The 24,851-nt window shown below is 35.6% G+C and overlaps 1 protein-coding gene across 1 annotated transcript; it reads right to left on the reverse strand.

Moving 5' to 3' along the window:
* LOC115451323 (ras-related protein Rab-11A) lies at positions 1 to 24,815 on the reverse strand. The gene is made up of 6 exons (XM_030179608.2): positions 24,522 to 24,815; positions 23,971 to 24,092; positions 12,307 to 12,539; positions 10,485 to 10,600; positions 6,825 to 6,963; positions 1 to 1,413 (listed from the first exon to the last, which is right to left on the reverse strand). Exons 1-5 carry the CDS (start codon positions 24,559 to 24,561, stop codon positions 6,833 to 6,835), a joined length of 642 nt encoding a protein of 213 aa, XP_030035468.1. The 5' UTR covers positions 24,562 to 24,815; the 3' UTR covers positions 1 to 1,413; positions 6,825 to 6,832.
* Between the last annotated feature and the right edge of the window lie 36 nt (positions 24,816 to 24,851).

Consider the following 24,851-nt stretch of genomic DNA (forward strand, 5'->3'; position numbering starts at 1 on the left):
GAATTTACATTATATTTTATTATCTTTGTCTTTAATAAAGTAATTACAGGTAGGCACTAAAAAAATAACCATGCATATGTAAGACATTAATACAATAATATTTCCTTAGATACAACGAACACCGCATGTCTGTCTCCTCAAGAGGTTACAAGCCATCAGAAACGGCAACGGCTATCTGCTACCAATAACCGTTATTTAAATACCGTTATTCACGACAACCGTTACAACGGCTGCCCGATGGCACGGAGCCCATACCTGAGTATTGTTATACTATGTTACATTTGCAGCCACCATATATGCAATATTCAAATTTCAACGATATGCAAAAATAAACAACATAAGCATATCAATGTACACGTACGCCGTAATTCACAGAAGGCACGAAATATCGGTAAAGAAAATGATCCATTTTTAAAAAAGCTATCTCGCCCCTTACAGATAACTAACAGCTAGTATTATCATAGTGAAGCTATGAGTGTATGTGTCGACTGTCGTCGGTATATTGCTTGAACTCTCCACGACGGCGATCTGTCGCATCCACAGCGCTAGCCATTTCCAACTTTTCCATAAATAAATACATACAATTATGAATTACCTACTAATTAAAAAGAGGTACACTTCTAAATAATAATAATAATAAAAAATCATTTTTTCTGGTACAAATTACACAGGTTTCGTGTATAACTAGGAGCGCCAAATGAATAAAGGTGCTATCTATAACAAAAGCATGTACCTAAAACGTGTTTTACATTGACTCCTCATCCCGTTACGTTTTGTATTTAAATTTCCATCGTTCAGACACTAAATATCAATAATTACACAAAGCTATCTACATGAGCCACTCTTGAACGCTTCGGCTGGCGACGCGGCCGAGGAGCTGCTGCACGCGCGCTCGGGTACAAACTAATCTCAACCTTAAAAAATGTTAATACAGTTCAAAATATACAAGCGACGTGTGACTGTAAGCCGACGTGCACTTAAATCTTGCTATTTTCAACAGTATAACACAATGTAATAAGAATGAAATTTCATCAGAACAAAAATAGCGCATTTACGAATTCTTCAAGTCTGCGCTGGCGCACACTTGAGCGTGCAGTTAGACACGACTGCAAGCAGCGCGTCATTCGTTCCGATAGGCAACAGTGTGAAGTCCACACAGCCACCGCCGCCGCGCGCCACGCCGCCAGTGTTGCCAGATGAAAACACTGCCACGAGCATAGACTAAATAGGACCGTAACACCATCTGTGCATTATGTGTACCGGACAGAACGTTTTCGTTGCTGGCAATGTTTTAATGTTGGTAAGACCGTTGTCTGGGAATGATTCGGTTATGATTGCGTAATAGTTTTCCAGCCGTTTTGACTCTCTCTCTCTCTCTCTCTCTCACTTCGGCTCCAATGTTAACTAGACATTCTGAAATGGAATGAAAATATTTATTAATTATTTTGTACATTACATATTGTTGTAAATATGGTATATGTTCTTAGTAATTAAATAAAGTTAGTAAAAAGATGTTATTGACATGAGTGTTTATTTCGGACTAAAAAGAAGTAACTATGGCAAACAAAATACAATTAGTTCTAAAAATAGAACATATAAAAAATAATAAGTCACGACGAAGGTTACAATCTCCAACAGCCGCCCTTAATCGCAGTTGTGACAGAAACAAAACAAATACAATAATTAAGTTTCTAAACCTAAGTTAACTACACATCGTTTGTGTGCTAGAGGTCCGAGGGCCTTCGTTAGTACATCAGCAGGCATATCGTTACTTTTTATATTCTAACTTAACAATATTATTAGATACCTTTTCCTAATAAAGTGAAACCTAGTATCTATATGCTTCGTCCTGCTGTGGTGTACAGGATTTCGAACAAGATTAATGGCACTTTGGCTGTCAGAAGCTAAGTTAACTGAGCAAAGTATACCTGTTATCTCGTATATAAACCGACGTAAGTAACACGCTTCCTTCGTGGCAGACGCTAATGCCATATATTCTGACTCGGCCGAACTTAACGCAACAGTAGGTTGCTTCTTGGATTCCCATGATACTGGACCTCCACTTAACTTGTAAACATAACCGGTGTATGACCTTCTGTCGATTGGACAGTTTGCCCAGTCTGCGTCACAAAAACCTTTAAAGGTTCTCTATTCTTCCTGTAAACCAATGAATAGTTTAGGGTACCTTTTAGGTATTGCAGAATCCTTTTAGCAGCATTCCAGTGTTCTTTAGTAAAACACGTATTAAATTGACTTAAATAGCTCGTGGCGTAAGCGATGTCTGGTCGTGTGTTTACCGCTAGATACATGAGGCATCCTATTAAGTTTTGATAAGGATAAGACTCACTGACTTGACCATCCATTCTTTTTCCATATTCTTTTTAATTAATGGAGTATCCACGGCCTTACAATCCTTCATATTAAATTTTTCTAATATAGAAAGAATATAATTTCGCTGGTTCAACCTTATACTCTCGGAATCACTTTCAACTTGTAGTCCCAAATAACATTTCAGTATTCCGAGATCTTTTAATGAAAAATATTTCGACAAATCATTCTTGACAGTGTCAAATGTCAAATCAGAATTAAAGAAGACTATTATGTCATCAACAAAGATTCCTAATATTACAAGTTCTTTACCAAACAGTTTAGTATACACACAAGGTTCGGAAGGAGTTCCTATGAAACCTATTTTAGAAAGCGTTTCATTTAACTTTTTATTCCAAGCTCGCGGTGCCTGTTTAAGACCGTAAAGAGATTTCTTCAATAAACAAACTTTGTTTTCTTTACCCTTTTCAATAAAACCAAGAGGTTGCTCCATGAAAACTTCTTCTTCTAAATCTCCGTTAAGGAAAGCTGTATCGACATCTAAGTGCTTCATTCTCAACTTCATATCTGCAGCTATCGCAAACAACGTGCGGAGGGAAGAATGACGAATCACTGGTGCGAACGTCTCCTTGTAGTCTACACTTTCAACTTGATGAAAACCTTTGACGACGAGTCTCGCTTTATACTTGGTAATATTACCATAAGCATCCCTTTTAATTTTGTAAATCCATTTACATGGTATAACCTTTTGTTAGGTCTATCTACTAAATTCCATGTATGGAGTTTCCTTAAGGAACTATACTCATCAACCATAGCATGTTGCCACTTATCAGCATCATCGGCATGAGTAGCTTCGTAATATGTCGTAGGTTCATTAGAATCTACCATTGACGTATTGTAAGCTTTATAAAAATTTGTTGCTTTTCTATCTCTGGAAGGGTATCTGCGCTCAGGGTGCGATTCCTGTTCCAAATTCGCTGTCTCTTCTTCCACACTAGGCAGCCTTAAGTCACTGAGAGACTCTCGCTCTTCCAGAGTCACTGACTCTTTTGCACTTTCTAGATTTACTGGTAAAGTTGCTTCAGCCGCCGGGCTGATATTCTCATCACAGTCATAGAATTGACAGTCATGATCAAACTCAGACTCAATCTCTTTTTGCTCATCAAATAACAATATAGATTCTGACTGTGCGACAGACTCAGATTGCTTCTGCTTTAGCGCTGTAAAGCAATTTTCAAAAAGGTTGCATCTCTGGATATAATAACTTTTCGTGGGTTAACAGGATCCCTAAAAATATAAGTGCCTGGATTTTCAGAATAACCGACGAAAATTGCTTCCTGTGCCTTGACATCTAATTTCTTCCTGTGACACGAAGGTATATGGACTAGAGCTCTACAACCAAATACTTTTAGATAGCTAAGATCACCTTTTCGTCCATACCATTTGTCATAAGGAATTTGTCCACCTAAGGCTCGATGAGGAGACCTATTCTTAAGGTAAATGGCAACTTGGAATGCATCTTCCCAGAATGCTTTCGGTAGTGAACTTTCAGCTAGCAACGTTCTTGCCTTTTCTGTAACCGAACGATGGGTGCGTTCCGCTACTCCAACTTGCTGAGGACTATAAGGCGTCGTTGTTTGATGTTCTATACCTTTTGAAGCAAGATAATCAACAAACTCTTTATTCACGAACTCCTTACCTCCATCAGTCCTAATTGCTTTAATTGTTTTATCTAACTGATTTTCAACAAAACATTGAAACACACAAAATATATCTTTGACTTCTGTTTTAGAAGAAATAAAATAAGCAAACACTTTTCGCGTATAATCGTCTACTATTGTCAACATATATCTATTTCCTTGAAAAGAAGTTGTAGACACCGGTCCCATCAAATCCATATGGATCAGTTCCAAAGGGGAAGTAGCCCTATTAAACGCTAACCTTTTGAAAGGTTTTCTTGCTTGTTTACCTTCCACGCAAGCGATACAACTAGTTTTATCTACTCCTGTATACTTTATACCTACCTTGTGATTTTTCAGTTGGTTCATGCCTATACGACACAAATGTCCTAACCTCTTATGCCATATTTGATAACTATCCTGACAACCAGAGTGCACATCTTGTGTCAAAAATTATCCGCCACATTCTCGGAAACATTTACAGTACCATCTAAAACGTACAGTCCACCACAGGGCGAGGCATGAGCAACAGATTCACCTGTAAAATTAAAAGTATCAGATTTATAAAAGTTACATCCATTTTTATCAAAAACACAAATAAAACCCTTTTCAACAGTTTTATATACAGATAACAAACTAGCTTTCAAATCTGGTATATAAGCAACATCACTAATATTGTTGACCACGTTCTCGGGCGTGTTTATTGAAATATTTCCAATTCCGCAGCACTTAATCTGTTCTCCATTTGCGACAGTAACAGTACCTTGATTCTGTATCGAGATATTCTGAAACCAGTCCCGTCTAGAAGTCATGTGTCTAGTACAACCTGAATCTACATAAATTATGTCCTTTCTTGGGTTTCCAGAAGTATTAAGACTTGTAAATATCGTATCATTGGTATTTACCGCATTGCCTTTCTCCTTCTTGTTTCTCTGTGGACAGTCTGGTCTCTTATGTCCAGGTGTCTTGCACTCATAACAAACTATATTCTTCTTCATTGACTTAGGCTTCTTCTTCGCATGAAAGACAGAGTCTAATGATGTAGCCACATCTTTGGACATTTCATTAAGCAGTTTTGTTTTCACCAACTCTGTAGTCACGTCTACATTGCAATTTTCTAAAGCCATAATGAGAGGTTCATACCTTGGAGTTAGACCTCCCAAAAGTATTGCAGCAATAGACTTGTCCTCTATGACTACATCAATATCCGCAAGATCCTGTGCGGTTGACATAACTGCGTTAATATATAGTTCAATATTTTTGAACTCTGATAGACTCAACCTGTACAGTCTACGCTCCAAAAATAATCTTCGTCCTATTCCCTTATCTTCAAAGGCTTTTTGCAAACAAGTCCATGCCTCAGATGCAGTTTTCGCACATCTTATATGGGTTATCGCTGCACCTTCTACTGATAAGCATATCTTTGCTAATGCCTTTGCGTCTTTGCGTACCTTTGTAGAGGCAGGGGTTGTGTCTCCATCTCGGTATCCACTAATTGTTTCCCATAAATCCTCATGGATAAGGTAATTTCGCATCTTGAACTTCCAAGTCGGATATCCATCTTTTATCCTCAAACAAGGAAATGGAAAAGATGTGATCGACGCAGGGAATTTTTCATACTCGAAACATCTCCAGATTCATGTGACATTTTCAGACTATTACTATTTCCTAGTCACACAAAAAATATATACAACTTTATTTTACTAAATAACGTGAAAAAAAATTAAGAACTAAGCGCTCGTGCTGATAACGTGTTGTAAATATGGTATATGTTCTTAGTAATTAAATAAAGTTAGTAAAAAGATGTTATTGACATGAGTGTTTATTTCGGACTAAAAAGAAGTAACTATGGCAAACAAAATACAATTAGTTCTAAAAATAGAACATATAAAAAATAATAAGTCACGACGAAGGTTACAATCTCCAACACATATTTTTAAAATTTCAAATGTAAACTAGTTTTTGTGTGTGGCTTTCAAACGTTACTCTCTAAGAGGCCTTTTCAATAAACGATCCTAATGCTTTTTTCAATGCATCGTTCAAATGAACCAATCAGAACAAAGCTTTTTTTCATGTTTATAATTACTTATTTTGGTTGGTTTATACTCAGAATCAGGTCAACGATATATGGCCGTATCCACAATCGCTACTTAGCAAAGTATAGAACAATGTTGTGATGAAGTTTGTTTCTCAGTCCTCTGCTACGATAAAGTCTGTTTTTCATTGCATTTGGTATGACAACCTCCTTAGCCCGTAGGCATATGATGGAATAGGGCTCTGTGATTGTTCATTATTGAGATACAACTTTATTTAAATAAGCTGTGATCTTAACAAAGCTAATGAAAACTATGAAATTAATATTACTATGCATTCGCATTGTGCTTCCTCATAGTATTCTTCGTGAAAAAGGTTATAAAATTGGTATCGTTTATTAAAAACTGGCATTAGTAATTCCTAGAGTAACGGGCACATGGTTTTGTCGTCTTTTTTTTTTACATGTACACAGCAAAGTGATCTCACTTCACCTGATGGTAAGTAGAGTGGGGACCAATAGAATGTCGACTGAAGAATGATGCTTACTCCGCGGCAATCGACACAATTATGCCGGCCTGTTAGAACCGGTTATACACAAGGTGATCCCGGAACGCGACAGTTACGTGGGCCACTATGGCGGGTTTGAACACCCTGTGTACCGTGTAGCGTGTGTGAGGTAGTAGAGGAAGTGGTGTGCGGTGTGTTGTGTGCGGTGTGCGGTATGCGGTGTGCGGTGTGCGGTGTGCGGTGTGCGGTGTGTGGTGTGTGGTGTGTGGTACGTGCCTGTGCGGCTACTGGCAGCACTGCTTGCGCACGCTGTCGGCCTGCGAGGGCCGCACGTCGGCGGGCTCGGCGTCGGGCCGGATCACGTCGCCCTCCGGCGGGTCGCGCATCTGCCGCTGCGACACGATCCTGTAGATCTCTACAACACCACAGACAAAACATCATTATTGCAACATATCAAATAAACTGACAATTATTATATACTGTTTGTAATATTGTATATTCTAAAGTATATATGTTAGTATAAAAAAAAGAAAATAGAGTACAGGGACAAAACGGATCATATTGTATCGCGACCGACGTCAGTCCGTTGCGCCGTGTGCAAGTGCAGTGTGCGCAAGATTATAAACTATAAACAAACTAGTTTTTGCTCGCGGCTTCACCCGCGTGAAAGATTTTTCCGGGTTAAAGTCCCGCTATATATTTTCCTGGAATAAAAAGCATCCTATAGCCATCCCAAGGTTTTAAACTATCTCGATACCAAATTTTATAAAATTCAGTTTAGTAGATTTTGATGTAGAAATTGTATTGTAACCAATGAACACAGAATGAAAGGAGCAGTTTGGTGTCCCTAGGAGCTTGAAATTCGGGTGGTATTGTTACTGTTCATAGCACTTATTATCAGGCGAGCGACTCGCTCGTCCTATCATTCAATTGTACGAAATAAATTGCATTCACTTCCCACACTCACGTCTTGTAAATAGAGATTTATTAATCCTTAAATATGTTGGTTTCTTCACGATTCGCACATCGGTCTACAAAATAATAATAACTTATTAAACGGAGTTCCCCAACAAATCAAAAACGCACGCAATCTAAAAATAGGTTAATTGTAAGGAACGGGAAAAGTTTATGGCGACCGTTTCCTTAACACCGGTGACCGGCGGTGTACCACGGTGTTAACGAAGCCCGCATACCACTACCATATATGTATATATCCTTCCTGTGAATTGACTATACCGCCATTGTATTTCGAGTCATAGCTAGTATACTTAAAGTAGTATTTAGCATTACTAGTTTGTATTTTTTTATGTATTATAGAAATCATTAATGATGGTATGGTTATTATAAAAACTCTACCCAGGGTTTTCAATAGCACAATACTGTTTAGTGTTTGGCGTTGCGATATGTTCGACAATTTGAGACTTTAGGTGTTATTTTTCATGCCCAGTAAATAAATATAAGTAAAAACTTAGGACAGGTGTATGTAGGACTGTACACTGTGAATTTATTTATTTTCCAATGTAATAAAATTAGTATAAGTTGTTACGTCACTCAGCCAACATTATGCCTGCCAGTCATGCAGCCGACGCCTTGCCAACCAGCCAGCCAGACATGACGATCCTCTACCCCCGCGCCACAACCAACTAGCCAAATGTCAGTGGAAGGATAGCTTTTGATTTTGTAAAAATATGCGATGTTTGTTTGGAATGGTAACAAAAAGGATGACTTTTTAATGGATCGGAAAGAAGGTGAATTAGGAGTATTTCTTTTTTAATAGTGTTAAAGCCCCTTCAGGTTTCAACGCCTCACAATAGAGCATTTTCTGTATGTATTAAAATTTCAATATTTTAAAATATTTTAGAAACAGAAGTCACTAAAGTTTTTTTGGAAATATTAGGTAGTTCTAAGCTATGATGCAAATTTTGACCCATTCAACAACTAAGTAAAAGACTAATTATATACAATAATCAATAATTATTAACCATGTAAATGCCATCAAAAATACCAAATACAGCAGTTACAGTCGGCTAATTAACCGCCCATACATCAGCCACACAGCGAAAGGTTAACGCGCGCGTGTCACGAGAACACCGCCGCCCCGAACGCCTCGGGACGTTGACACCGGGCACCGGCGCGGGCTATCGGTATATCCGTTATCGTACAGAGACGTGTATACTGCCGAATTGTATTAGAGAATATATTGGGGACAATTATCAATATTTTTTTATAGTAGGTCGGCAGACGATTGGGTCAGGTTGTTCTGATAAGGGATTGCTGTGGTCCGCCTATGAACGTCTACAAGGATAGAGAGATCGCTTTTTGATATTCAGAGGTAAATACGGGAAATAGACAGAGGTTACAAGCAATGGGCGGTGGCGAAGGAGCTGCCTATTAACTCTAAAATTCGATGAAAATTGACAAAATAGATTGTACTTTGAATTATTTTGAGTTAAGAGGACCATAGGATTGTAACTGTAATTTGTCTCATTAAACATAGGATCCGCAAGCTCTCCTTTCTACTTATTCGATTGAAGGCCGTCAAGATTGTTATCTTAGCAATAATTATAATATTGCGAGGGTGGATATAGACATCGGTATGCGAATTGTAAGACGCTATCATTTTTAGGTGCGGCTCTAAGCCTATGACATATGTGGGCGTTTTATATGTATAGGCATGTCTAGAACATTACGATAAAGCCTTAAGAACACAAGATACTCATGTGGTGACGTCATATATATTGAGTTGAAAAGCTAATATATACTAATAATGCAAGTCATCTAGCTTAGTAACGGAAATGACCATTTAGACTCACGTCATTTTTATAACAAATCTATACCACTGTGAAGTGCTTTGTGTAGTAACTAAATTTACCATTAGAGCTATTCCAAATAATTATGAATAAATTTGAATAAGAAAATCTTTGTATAAATTATACCGCTAGTTCTATAAAATTCTTTTGATACCTTGGATATTTTCTTCTGTATTTACACAGACGTGGTTTGAAAACAATCAATAATACTCATAACTCGTACTATAATGTGTACAAATAACATTGAAACGAAACGATAAATCCTGTGTCTTATTTACAATGCTTTATCGCATAAATGTAATTTTATTAAGACTTACAATATTTAATGTAGTATCACGGAAAAAAACTGAACAACTTTTTGTCAATTATTGCTTTCAAGCAGCAGTGTTATAAAAATAATGAAATCGAAATAATATAGAATTAACGCAAGGACAATGTAGCTTTCCATTGGTGAAAGAATATTTCAAAATTGACTCAGTATTTCCGTTACTTCGTAAAAAGCTACAAGCTTACATAATTTACCTCTTATTGCTAATGTAAAAATCGACATTACGTCCAATATTACATCGGGGCGGGGGCGTTACGTTCCGCCCATTGTTTACACTGCGCATACCGCGAGCACGTTACTCATTTACATTTGTTTCAAACGAACGTCATATGACGTCTTGATTGTTACACACACTTTTAGATAAAAGGTTTTTGATTTATTACTGGTTCATTGGAAATAATATTAAATTCATTCTCGTAGCAGAAAGTATGCAGTAGTCGTCTTTAAAGCGTAAAAAGATTACTACCATTATGTAGTATATCATAAATGATAAATAACAAATAAGATAATGTACCTTTGCTAGTTATGTATTCCATATAAGAAAGTTTGTCTGGTTTAATTATTTCTATAACAAGGTACACTACACAAACACACTGTCATATTTCTAATTCAAGAACTATATTATGACCAATTTAATTGAAGGACATAGAGACCAAATCTGGTGCATTAGCATGGCGAAAGGAATGCACTATGCAGTTACCTGCAGTTCTATGTGTATGTCTTGCTCGTAAGAATTCACACGAGCACACACAAATGTCATTTAGCATATAAATAAAGCATATACGGAATGATACTCACCAGTTAGTATATTCTGGAATGCTGGCTCCACATTGGTAGAGTCAAGAGCGGATGTTTCAATAAAACTAAGACCGTTCTGTTCCGCGAATGCCTTCGCCTCCTCCGTTGGGATGGATCTGCGGGTGAATAACATAAATTACTTTTAAAATGCTGTTCAAATCATTAACAAATTGTCTGATTTGTCATTATCATCAGCCTTTGCTGATTCGGACATTTGCGGACTCTTCAGTCCGCTGATGATTAAGGCTTGCCCCAAAATATTCAGACCGGCATGTTGGAAGAGGCATATTTAATTAAATATCTAGGCAACAAGTAAAAAAAAATTTTTTTACCAAAATTTTATTTTTTTAAACTATATACAGTAGATGTATTCTGGTGGCCTTAATGCCTGAAGCAAATTAGGATGAGATAAGAGAAGTAAACACGCAATAAAGGCTATCACAATACAGTACGTTCATTTTGGAGGTTTCCAGTTCTAAACTCATTATAATGTGGGAATAGTCTTGCTGCCTATGACATCGTTTTGTAGACCTAAAAACCCTTTATGTAATCTATTTACTCAATTACATTGATCTTTACTTGTTGCTTTCCTACCTCTGATATAAGTTTATGAATCTATGTATGTATTTGTAAGTGTATATTGGATAAACAGAATCTTAGTACATGTCAACGTAAACAACATTCAGATGCATTTATTTTCACGCTCGCGTTTTAAATTCAAGGCCGTCGGATCGATGCCGAGCGCTCACAAAACAGTGTATTTTAAAACTACCTAGTCTAAAATTGTTTGGAGCAAGGAAGTAGTTTCTAGAATGCAATTATTATCAATCTGGGTCATCCTGTTGCAAGGTTTTGTGTTTAATTACACAAGGTGAAGATCATGGCTAAGGCAATAGTTGATGGCTGCAGGAATATTATGATTCCTTGAATATTGGATGAAATGTGTTTCATTTAGTAGGTAGACAGGTGTCCGTTTACATAGGTACCACATTTTGTTTATTCACCTCAGCAACAAGACACTGAAGCCAAAGATTAAAGCAATTACTACGTGATTTACTTGACTATACCATTACAGCTAACACGCCATGCTTTGTATCTCATTCTACCGTCCAGCTGTATCTAAGGAATTTACATGGCATTCTGGTGGAAAGGTGAATCAAATGAGGTTCCAAAATTGCTGCAATGCCTTCACCAATTTCGATGCGGACGTGCGAGGGAGATAACAATCATATTTTTCCACTACACGCCCACTTTTTGTTCAAATTATCAATATTATTATTAATTATAATTATTGATGATTAAATTTGATGCTATTGAAGCAGTTTAGTTCATATACGTTTTTCTACTGCGTATTTAAATACAGATATAAAACCAAGAAACCTAGTCAATTAAAACAAGTTTAAACATAGAGCATTTTTCTTGGCGCCAATACATAATAAATCTACAGACGTCTTCCCAGACTTCACAATTAGGAATGATTAAATACGGCCAACAATTCCACAATACTACAAAGAACCAGGCTTTGGCATTAAACGAGTAATTACTGTTATTGGGGCGCGAATTGTTCTCCTTTTGTATAGCCACATAGCCAGTTCCATTAACAGGCGCCGTATCACCTGCTAATTGTTTCACACCGGGCGCATTGTGATGATTTGTTTGCCTATTCTTGTTTTGAGTAATAGTGGATATTTTGCATTCGCCTGGATGTTAACCTTCGTACACAAGGGCACAAACACTAACTCCTCAAATATGTGTATGTACACACCTCTGTCTGAAATGGGGAAGGCATGTTATACTATGTATAATGTATATAATAACTCACCTAAGGTGCCTAAGGTCACTCTTGTTGCCGACGAGCATGATCAGTATGTTTTGGTCGGCATGATCACGCAGTTCACGCAGCCATCTCTCCACGTTCTCGTACGAGAGGTGTTTGGCTATGTCATAGACGAGCAGGGCGCCGACAGCGCCGCGGTAGTACGCCGACGTGATGGCACGGTATCTCTCCTGACCCGCCGTGTCCCATATTTGAGCCTTGATCGTTTTACCGTCCACCTGTGGACAAATAGTACATAATAATGTAGATAGATTAAATATGGGGCTAAATTATTTGTTATAAATACTAAAGTAATGCAACTCTATATTTAAAACAGTATCTGTATAAATAAACTGATGTATGTTGCCATGAACGTGATAGGACGTCTTGCGTTGACAAGGCTTGAAGTTACAAATTCACACAACGGCTAAAAAGTTTGCTAATATCGTTCTTCATTTTCCTAAATTTTAAAATGAAACACATACAAAAATCACGTTAATTTACGAAAACAAAAATCCCCATAAAACTCGAACGAGGTGAAACGGACAAACTGGACACTGACTAATAAGACCAAGAGTCAAAATTTATTGATACCTAGTAAAATCAATTCATTCGAATTTTACTGCCTTATAATTCATTTCTCAATTTACATACCGGTGAGATGGAAATCATCGTGATCGGTGTAGGTCACACCAAATGTATGATTCAACATCTAAAGTGATTTCATTGATGATTCATTACATACACACTATCCGGTATTTCAAAATTCGACAGAGAACAAACATGCTAACATTAATATTCTTTGAATTCAGTGGGTCAGTACCTACTATGTTTTTATTGTCTCTACACCACCCCAGTTTGACTAATAGAGAATGCCTTCGTGATCATTTACGTGGTATGTATGAAGTTTACATATATAAGTATTTTAACTAAATATGGTAGAGAGGCTTGTAGTAGGTTACGCATCAATATAACAACTGTACTATTATGCACCTTTAATGGAGTTACTAGAGTGCCCGTTCCCAATCCCTAGTTCTTCCTTGAGGTTAGGTACATCGATGCACAATCGATTTCTGGGTTCATAATTAGTCGATTGTCTATAATTTTATCCACTTAATGGTGTACCAACCCTCCTATTTTCAGTTTTAAATACGATAACCGACTGGTCGATACAAAGTATATTCTAAACCTAAACACGTGTTGTTGTTGGGGCCAAGCGTTATGGTGAGTCGGTCAACTTAATTATTGGTGATACTTATCTAGGCCATGTACTGCTGTATGGCCTATATTGCCCATCCCCAAAACAACAGGCAGTTTCAGCTGTATCATATGAATCTATCCTATATTGCATACACACGATTTATCTAAATATATGTTGTTCATTATAGTTGCCGTAAAAAGGTTTTCTGACTATACATTCATAGACAATATCAAAATCCTCGTAGACAATCCAAACAATCTGATCTACTGAATTACTTACTTAGTTTGCATTTATCGTGCACAAACGTTAACCATATAAGTAGATAGTCAAATTAAAAACTTTAAAACTCTTCTACACGTTCTTTTTTTTTCTTTATCTAAAATGAAGTAAACTTTTTGAAATTTATATTAGAGAGAAGAAACGATTATTGACAAAGATACAAAAGTTTAAAGGCGATTTGAAAAATTAAATTTGTCCATCTACTATTGTAACGCATTTAAAAAAAAAAAGAGAATGAAAACCAATTATAATTAGGAGCATTGCGTTTGCCCTGTAAAAGCTCATGTTGAAAGTTTAATGTTCACGTCTGAGAGTTCTGCTGAAAAAATAATTAGACGTGTGTTATCGTAGAGCCGGGAATGAGATCATTAGTATTAGAAACTATTTACAAACAGAGCGGCGAAAAATACTTCATTTTACCTGCACTTTTCAGGGTTAAAATGTGCATTAATGATATCAACAATAAATCCCATCACTAAGTAGTTTTTAAGTGTTTGTGGAAACAGATAGCTTCTGGAATAACTGAATTGATTTTTAAAATTATTTTATATAATGTACTTAACACACACACACTAACTCACGCCTTTGAAACCAAAAAGGGTAGGCAGAGTCGCAATTGGTGCACCCACTTTCCGCTGTGTGTATTTCGTCCCATGATGTGATAGGAGACGAGCCTAACGCCATATTGAGCACAAATTCCAGACTCCGGGCTAATACTAAGTAGAAAAGTCCAACATTATTTTGCTTGACCCGGGATCGTATCCAAGACTTCAGCACTGCAGTCGTATCGTAATACAACAACCGAGGCAGTCAACATACTCTCATAAGCTTAATTTAATTTCTTCTATTTCAATAACACTCGGAGCTATAAACAAAAGCTATTGTCTATAACCCGCATTATATTGTATCAAACTAGGGCACCATAACGATCACCTCAGGGACGCTGTGAGGCCGTCCGACCCGCAATACTCGATCTAATAAAAATATACATTAACCGGAATCCACAGCCGTGGGAGCGTAATTACCCCAATTATTATCGATTCTAGTGTATTTGGCGACGGTTTACCCCGTGATTCACCCGAATGGGGGTAAATCGACAAGCGAGGTCGAACCAGGACCCGTGTGATAGGACCCTTTCATTTAATTTTATCCGTGGTGCTTTATAACTAGCTTATCTAGTTGTAAACGTCCCTATCCTTGAGGTTAAATCGCCTCCTTACATCATGATTTTGTCACCCGCATTGCTCTGGAGGGAAGTGGACAATTAATATTTCCAACTCCTCCCTATTTTTTCTATTTGATTAATTTCGTTGCGGGATAATGACATATTAGTTTTCCCTGAGACTCGCCGAGCTTCACTGCTCGGTGTCACAAAATGCGTGCCACTGCTGATCCTGGCTTCAGGAGTTGTAGTGGTGGGTGTGAGGGCGGGAAAGTCTCTGTAAGCGAGGTCGAACCACCTTAAATCTTGATAAAATAAAAAGAACTTAAGCCGGATACTTGGCTATACTTGGACATTATCGTGCCTTAAATGCAGACCAAAAAAATAATAGATTTCATGTATTTAAATTTGTTTTAAAGTATTCAAAATGGATTATAGATTCTATATTTATAAAAAAAAGTTGACTGCCGCGATGGTGTAGTTGTTTTACGATACAACAGCACTGCTGAGATCTCAGGTTCGATTCTCAGATCGGAAAAAGTGATATTGGTTTTATCTATTTAGTATCAGGTCTTTCTATATTTGTTCTTATCTCTCCGAGGATAGAGTGCAGAGTGTGTGTAGAAAGATTTCCCTTTTTTATAAAATAAACATAATATATTAGTTGCTTCATAATATAACCCAATAACTCGGAGTTTTAAAACGCACAAAATAGCATTTAATCTGTCAAAATGCACTAATTATCTTAATATATTTATCAGGAAACCTACTTATGTACGTAATTGATAACTCCAAAATCATGACCGTCTAGTTATTTTTTGTAACCGGGTAAAAAGAATTGCGTTGCAATGAAGCATCGCGAACGACTATACCTGTATTTTATTCCTGATAAGAGATAAGGGCGAACACTGCATGTTTTTAATTTATTTTATAGCCAATAACAATGAACGATTCCTTATTAGTCCATTGAAATGTTACATTTTTTAGGCCTTACCTTGCGTTTTTTAGAGGACGCAATTTTATTTTTTTGAAGTGTAGGGGGGGTCAGTCTAAAGCTAAAACCAAGTTTGTGGGGTCGCCACCCTTGTCCCACGGCCGCCATCTTGAAAATAGTGGTTGAAATGGTTTTACGATGAATCTCTTAAACTATTTATCTGACAAAAAATGTATAAACATTTTTGTTGCAAATTAAATTCTCTACAACTTTGGTTTAGTAACTTTTGTCGTAGAACTATAAATAAAAAAGTTATAAGCGAAAATGTTAAGAAATTCAATGTTAAGCAATGTTCATTGCAACGTCATCAGAACGTATGTTTATAAGGTTCATAATACTTTTTTTTGTACTCATTAATACCCAAATTCTCAAGGGACCATTAGGGAACAAAAGAACATCTGCCTGCTATTATTATTATTATTTCTAACCTCTCTTATTGTAAGAATAGCTGATAATATTGTGTTGAAGTTGTCGTAAGTAAGTCAAAATGTCAAAATGCTAATAAAAAAGTAGTTTTCACTAAAGTTAAAATCGTGTCTAAAAATCATTCGAAATCGTCTGCAGAATTAAAAACAGAATAAAATACATCCGCACGTACAGAAATATGTAGCACAACTAAAAGATATAAGTTGAACGACAACTTCAACACAATATTATCAGCTATTTTTACAATAAGAGAGGTTAGAAATAATAATAATAATAGCAGGCAGATGTTCTTTTGTTCCCTAATGGTCCCTTGGGTATTTGGGTATTAATGAGTACAAAAAAAGTATTATGAACCTTATTAACACACGTTCTGATGACGTTGCAATTGACATTGCTTAACATTGAATTTCTTAAAATTTTCGCTTATAACTTTTTATTTATAGTTCTACGACAAAAGTTACTAAACCAAAGTTGTAGAGAATTTAATTTGCAACAAAAATGTTTATACATTTTTTTTGGCAGATAAATAGTTTAAGAGATACATCGTAAAAACCATTTCAACCCCTATTTTCAAGATGGCGGCCGTGGGACAAGGGTGGCGACCCCACAAACTTGGTTTTAGCTTTAGACGGACCCCCCCTACACTTCAAAAAAATAAAATTGCGTCCTCTAAAAAACGCAACCCCAAATGTAACTTTTCAATGGACTATATGGCAGCTTACTAATCGCTATTGTGACATTTCTTTATTTATAAACAATTGCATTCATTGTATTTTATACAGAAAACTGATTATTTAAACTTTGCTATCGTGTTTTGTGAGGTCAATGAGACTAAAGTGATAATATAACCTCTTTTAGTAAGTGAAACATATGCAACAATTCCAATTCCTTTCTCTACGGCCTAGGTTCCTAACCTGGCGGTAATTACCCCCGCAGGGGTAAATCAGCTATTTCACGAGGGTAACAAAGAGCCTAATTATAGGATCGTTAAAAAAAAGGAACAGAGCTGACGTTAAAATTGTAACGCGGTTGTGCAATTTATGATTAAAAAAGACGTTTGTGTTTGCTTGTATTGTTGGTTTTGATATCATTTTGAAGGCGGGGTAAAATTAGTTTGTCACGTTGATCACAGGCGTAACAATATTGAAAAGGTTAGGAACCACTGCTCTACGGCAACGCACCCTCAGATAACATGACCACGTAGTTATGAGGATGGTGACCACTTGCAGTTACAACTTATTAGATGTCATGCTCGTTTCACACTTAAGACTGTATTAACAGGTCCAGTTCAAATTCGCTCTTAAGAGGCCACATCAGCTGAGACGCTGTCAAATTAAAGTCAACATCTTATGGTCCTTGTTACTTAATAAACAGATATCAACATCTTAAAAGATATCTTAAGTACACGCACACGACGGCTTTTGACAGCGAAGTTTTGGTTAATAAAAAATGACTCAGCTGAGAAAAAGCTCTATAATGATATTTTGAGGACAGTTCAATACATTAAATGTCTACTTGAGATTCTACTCATAGGTAAGATTGATTTAGTGATACGGACCCGAACTATTATATCACGACTACTTTGTTTCGTTCATAACTAACACAAGAGACATGGCGAATGGTCAGAACAATAATTTCAAAATTGTTACTTAGTCATAATCATGTTTTTTCGGACCAGGTTTTATAATACGCACCTGTTTATTTTTTAGTGATTCCTTTAATATCCCCTGGCAAAATATCAACAGCAGGTGCGGTTATATTGCACGTTTTTATTTTTATTTTGCCTCGGAACACCTTGCGGTAAATGATGGATGGGCAAAGTTGCATCGTAAAATATTGGTCCAGTACTGGATAGCAAAAAGCGATCAAAACTTTCAGAGCTGATTTATCAATCATTCAGTTATTCATAGAATGAAATATGACATCAACAAATTTAAAAGTATAGTTACGTGGGTAGAATGGACGGATTGTTAAACATTTACTCCCATTTAAAACAGACATAATTAGACTTGTTATCACAGCTTTGCTCCGTCCTTAGGATAAAAAACGTCTATGAATACGGGGGTTCAAATATTGTCAGGTTAAATATAAATATGTTTTATTAGAAATATCAATTTGATCTATTTAAAAATTCAGTGCTAAATTAAATCAAAATTCAAAACCAACGTCATATTTCATTCGAAACGTGGATTTATTATTAAGTATAGGGTAATAACCCTATAAAGAGAAATTGATAATCCGTACAAATTCCTAATAAAAACTCTGCGTTTTCTCGCGGCGAAATTATAGACTTGCCCGCACACAAATACACTAACCATATCGTTTTGATATACATATAATATTTGGGTTATAGTAATTTACATATTCATAAGCCCCTGTGTATTCATCATGACGCCTTCAACTATCGTATTGTCACGCACTGAATCTAATTGCGATATCAAAAGATCTACATACAAATTAAAGTACAGTTAGGCTCTAAATTGGGCACTATTGAAGCCCGCTGTTGTTCGGGGACTAACACCCGTTTTCACAAACAGTACTATGAGGAAACACAAAGCGTCTGGACGTATACAGTCTTACTTATAAAGCGTTAAGAGGTGATTAAGGATTGCTTAAATAGCTGTCAAAACATCACCGGTTTCCTACTTTAAACCTTATTAAGAGACAAGATGGCGGGTTTTGACTTACAGCTGATCGAGTAAATTTGTGGTTTAACTAAACATAGCTTTGCGAATTTTTTATAAGTAAGACTGCTAATGTCGGCCATCTTTAACTTTTCTTTGGTTTTGTTCACCTTTGTTTATCTGACAGCCAACTGAAATATAGTCGTATCTCAATATTAGCTAATTTCAACGCCCCTATGCCTGTTTTGCGCGGGTAAAACGAGATTATCGATACCGTTCAGGCCGTTGGGAAAGGCCGACGGACGGCTACGTTCGGCTCACCGGTCTAACGGCCCAGCGTTAAGTGGTCTGAGAAAGATGACATCCGACCGGCTATAACCTAATCTAACACTGGGTATAGTGTTGGGTGTACTCTACAACGACATACCAGCCAAAACTATGCGGAGTCCCTTTTCAATCCATTAGAAACGGCTTCGGATATATAAGGCGAAGAGCGCGCTCATGACGAAACCGTCTTTGCGTATTGCCGTTATGCTATTCGTCTCCATATTAACTAGCAGGGGCACCGAAGCATTAACAGATCAAAGGACATCCTAATATTCTACGGCAGAACTACGCCTGTCCAGAGTCTGGTATAATACTGTCGCTCTACTCAGTGTTTCACGATGTACGAATGATGTTGCAATCGACAGCGTGGCGCCCGCAAGCCCTGCGCACGTTGTCAGGCTAAAAGCACTGAGAAGCAGATTATCATTGCATTGCTCCGTACTTAGCTAACGAACGTTTGTAGCCTAATTTGTTTGTAAATAGCTTGGATGAGGGTCCCGTATGCTCAATAAAAATTCATTCATGTAAATTAATTCAATTTGTTATAATTAAACAATAATATTATTGTGGTGAGATTCGTATGCGAGACTGTCCAGAAATGTGCAAAGATAGTTGATTTTGTTTTAGAATATACGTTATGCCCTAGTGAATACATAACGCAGTTTTACAGAACTACATAGTTCAAAGTTTTGGATGGCATTGCAAATGTTTATGAGCAGTCATGGCGCCAGGCCAGTGACTAGACGAGTAAAGTGCTCGTCTCGTCATTAAGTTAAAAAATTTATACCATTTGCGGACTGTTTTATCGCGTAAACGAAAACGTTTGATAACCAATGTTGCAAAAATTAACCAACACGACCTAATACACGCAAATACATTATTCATTGTATCGTTGCTACCAGGAAACAATATATTTTCTACTTTACAAGCTCATTGTTACCTAACGTGACTAACCAGATTTACACGCATTAGCAACTGATATAAAATTTTTATTGAAATATTATCTAATCAAAAATCTCGTCCAACGCAATAGATTGTTTTTAAAAGATAAGTGCACTCAACAATCATACAATATAATATAGTTTAAACACATGATACAATATAATACAGTGTAGGGGATTATTGTCACGTAGTCGACATATATATTTAACAGACATATCGAAAAAGAGAGACTGTCATTTATATATATATTTTATTTTGTTTAGAGTTATTTTTGCAAAATTAAATATTTTCAATGTCCATATGATTGCACAACCCTCTCCCATATAAACGTTAATTAATGATCTAAAATTTTACAATCCACGCACCGTTACGATCAAATTTTATTCGGAATGATCTATTTCCATGATCAATCCGTGAATATTGATCCAGATCGTTAAGTCAATAGTCAAGTCTTGTTGTCTAAGCCACAAGAACTTCAGTTTGGCGCTATCCCGGTATAGTACTAGAGTCCACCTTCCTACTTTTACGTCCCCAATTCGCTCGGTCTCACGCTCTCCTCACTGACCGTCTAATGATAAATGCTACGTTGGCATTCAACTAACATGCGATGTGTTTCAATGGATGACGAATCGTAGTATTTAAAAAGTTGTAAAACAGTTTGTATATAGTAAATAAGAAAATATTATCTTACGATATAACATTAGTAATAATATTTATTTTGTTTAATAAAAGACATCTACAAAACTTTTTACTAAAGTTCAATGCGATACTGACAAAGTTACGTAAAACAAATTTGCGTTTGTGCCCGTATTTTATTTCGACAAAATCGTGTTAATCCTCAGTTATTGATATGGGGATTAAATACAAAACTACAACTACTTTACTATTAAAGAATAAAATTACATAATTATTTTGGAAACAAATAATCACCCAAAAATAATTATACATAAAGAATTAAACCCGTTTTTGTAATTATTAAGCACTTTTACGTCTTACTAGCGACCCGCCCCGACTTCGCACGGGTGCAATGCTGATACCAAATAATAAAAATAACAGTATTTCTCCACTATTTAATGGATGTTATTATTATACACATAAACCTTCCTCTTGAATCACTCTATCTATTAAAAAAACCGCATCAAAATCCGTTGCGTTGTTTTAAAGATTTAAGCACACATAGGGATAGAGAAAGCGACTTTGTTTTATACTATGTAGTGATTACTTAATTTAATCTTTTATTTGAATGTCTTTTGGTTCAAAAATAGACACCAACAATCAGTAATCACTGATTAAAAATAACTAGATCATGACGAAATTTCTATCCAATATTGCTCAAATAATATAATTTATGAATTCATTGATAAGGCATAAAATACGACTGATTAGACGATTCTCACTTGACAACTGCTTACATTTTTAAACATACACATAAAATCCTGATTTACCTACTAATAAAATAAAATAAAATTAAAGGCAAGCATGTGTGTTAACAAATTAAACAAATGCAATGAAATATTCAAAAATATCATTTATATTACTGATACTGTAAAAGTGATGTTATTATAGATTACTAGCTTTTGCCGGCTTCGGCGGTGTGAAAGAGTTTTCCGGAACAAAAGTCCGATTATATATTTTTCTAGGATACACAATAAGCTTTGTCCTTTCCAAGGACTCAAGCTATCCCCTTGCCAAATTCCTTCAAAATCCGTTTGGTAGTTATTGGGTTTATCATATTGAGACAAACAGATGGAGAGACACGCTGGTGGATTTTGTTTTATAATTGTAAGGATACTGTTGGTGGCAAGTTACACCTCAGGCTACTATGTTTGGGACATAGATCTATGTTTATTTTTGATTGTATGACACTGACATTGAATGTGCACATAGAATGTTAAAAAAAGTGTTACATTAACATTGCATTATGTTTTATCTACAAGTTATTTATGGATATAAGTACTTTATTTGTTTTATTTTATGAGCTTTTAAAGATATTGTATGTTTTTTATGACCAGTAGTGCATCAGGTTCGAATAAGAATTACATTAACTTCTCATTATTTTAAAGTGCATTGTATATATTATAATACTGTAATATTTCACAAATTATTATGATTATTGAATATATATGAGTAATTTCTTGAAAAAATGATTATTGATGGAAAGTTCATTGACCTACAGTATTGATTGTGTAATCATAAAATGTTTTTTAACACAGTATATTTTAACCTTTAGTAATTAAAAAAAAATATGAGATCAGCAAAGAACCTGTCTTGACAATAAGTTTGTCATTTTCAGGCATAGGATTTTTTTTTATAAAAGCTCGGTTAAGTTGCTGTGATATTAACATTTGTAATGATTAATAAGCACCCTGGCTAGAATTTTTCTTAAACCAAAACACAGCAATGGATGGATAAAGAAATAAGCCCTACCTAGTTCTTTTTAATAAAATATCAAGGCTCCATCACCATAGTGTTGATTTTAGAATGTCTGAATAATAAAATATTCATTTTTATCATTAACACAATGGGATAAGACTATGCTTTGTTCAGAAAAAATACAAGGATTAATAGAGAGTTGTTTGATCAGACATTGTGTATAAAAACACTTGTTGGTTGTTAGCGACAAATGATTCACATTGAGCTGATAACAACTGTGAATATAACTATATCAATAACACTACAAGGTTTAAATAACACATAAATAAATAAATTTGAGAATATTATTAACTTAACTTTAGACATTATACAATGTATTGATTATTTGGTAAGGGCTTTAAATGTATAGGATTTCAGTAAAGTAATAACTAAAGGAAATATATATTTACCTATAGAAGATACAAACTACAACAAGGGAAAATTTTGGAATAAAAATTAACATTAATCGCTAACTGATAAAATTATAGGATAATATATTATTGTTTTAAAAGTCATCTCCTAAGATGCTTAAACAGGAATTGAACATGTGGCTTGTTTTTAATGAATATATAAAATAATGCACCGTTACTAGGAAGGATATTATTCTATATCCATTCATGCTTTAACTTGAAATAGTCTACTCTAATTTAAAACTAAATCCCTTTCAACAAAAAAAGTACTCCCTCATCTCACTTCACCATCCCTAACACGAAAATATTGCATTATTATTTAATACACATACAGTTTCATGCTATTATAAAGCCCACCGATAAAAATTTCACCCTTCATAATATTATATACCCAATTAGTTTAATAAAATAATCAAATTGTAATATCCTGTGTATACCTTACTGTATGGAATTATGGGTGTAAAATAAACTTAAGGTAAAATATATGAAAAATGCCAATGCATTTAAAAACTGTCAACTAATAAGGGAAATAGATTGGTGGTTTCCTTAATTAACCACTACTGTGAACTCACTTATTCATATTGTTCTAATAATATAGTTTCAAACCAGTATTTGCATTAATACAGTATATTTATAGATAATAACTGACCATCCAAGCTTCTTAGCCTCTACCAATGGCATATCATTCTGTTTTGAATGCCACAAAAATATCAGTCAAAGGAAATATTGTGGAAGTTGCATTTACTTTTGTAACATTAATGTTCAGTGTTAAGAAGTAGTGTAATTATAATTGTAGCAAAACAAAGATGTCTCACAATGATATAGAATCAACAATGACAACTTACAACAATTAATGTAATTGCTATCATGGATCTGTACAAGGAAATACATACCTCTATACTTCTTGTTGCAAATTCCACACCTATTGTAGATTTAGACTCTAAATTGAATTCATTTCTAGTGAAACGTGACAAAAGACTGCTCTTCCCTACGCCGGAATCGCCTATTAGCACAACTGAAACAAAGAAAGTTACCTGTTTTAAAACATATGCGTTTAGTAGCAAAAACTAGCATTGTGGAACGCTCTCAACATGTTTTCGTGTGTTCCACAGTGCGTTGGCGATTAGATCATATACGGAGCTCGGTGGATGAGTCACCTACAACGAAATTTTACGCGAAATCGATCGAAACGATAGCAATCAGCTGATGCTAAAACAACCTCCCATTTCTCACTGCACAACTCATTTACAATGTTTATTAGCTGGTTTCTAATTAGAACTCACAATAATGAGAGTTTTGTAATACAAAACAAAGGAGAAAATCGTACAAGTCACTTTTTCTACGTCACTATACGAAACAATGGTATCAAAAAGTTAACTGTCCAAACAAATACCGGCCGTGTTTTTACTAGAAATGCATAAATGAACAGTGATGGGGTATTTACCTTTGAACAAATAATCGTATTCGTCCTCTCTTGTGCCCATTTTGATTTATCTAGAGTTCTGTAATCGACGTCAAAATCGGTCAACTATAAAACGTCAAGATAAACGTAAACAAAAAATAACAGGACACACAAATATCACAGCCTCTAAAAACACTGCACTGTTTTTCAAATATCACACTTTTAACAGATTAATTAGATTTACACCGGTTTCAAATTAATAAAATCCTAAATTGTCATAGAGACAAAATGGCGGATTGTTTTACGCCCCTCTTGGGTGCGTTCGGAACATACAATAAGAAATATTGCTGTTATCTTATGTAACAGTGACCA

This window comes from Manduca sexta, chromosome 21, assembly GCF_014839805.1.
Source record: "Manduca sexta isolate Smith_Timp_Sample1 chromosome 21, JHU_Msex_v1.0, whole genome shotgun sequence".
In the NCBI taxonomy this organism is placed as follows: domain Eukaryota; kingdom Metazoa; phylum Arthropoda; class Insecta; order Lepidoptera; family Sphingidae; genus Manduca; species Manduca sexta.

Excerpts from the sequence above, each read along its gene's own strand:
- LOC115451323 (XM_030179608.2), bottom strand. The coding sequence starts at position 24,561 with ATGGGCACAAGAGAGGACGAATACGATTATTTGTTCAAAG. Across the intron at positions 10,601-12,306 it reads AGTGACCTTAGGCACCTTAG|ATCCATCCCAACGGAGGAGG; the intron begins GTGAGTTATTAT and ends ATTCACCCGCAG. Across the intron at positions 6,964-10,484 it reads ATTCCAGAATATACTAACTG|AGATCTACAGGATCGTGTCG; the intron begins GTGAGTATCATT and ends GTGGTGTTGTAG.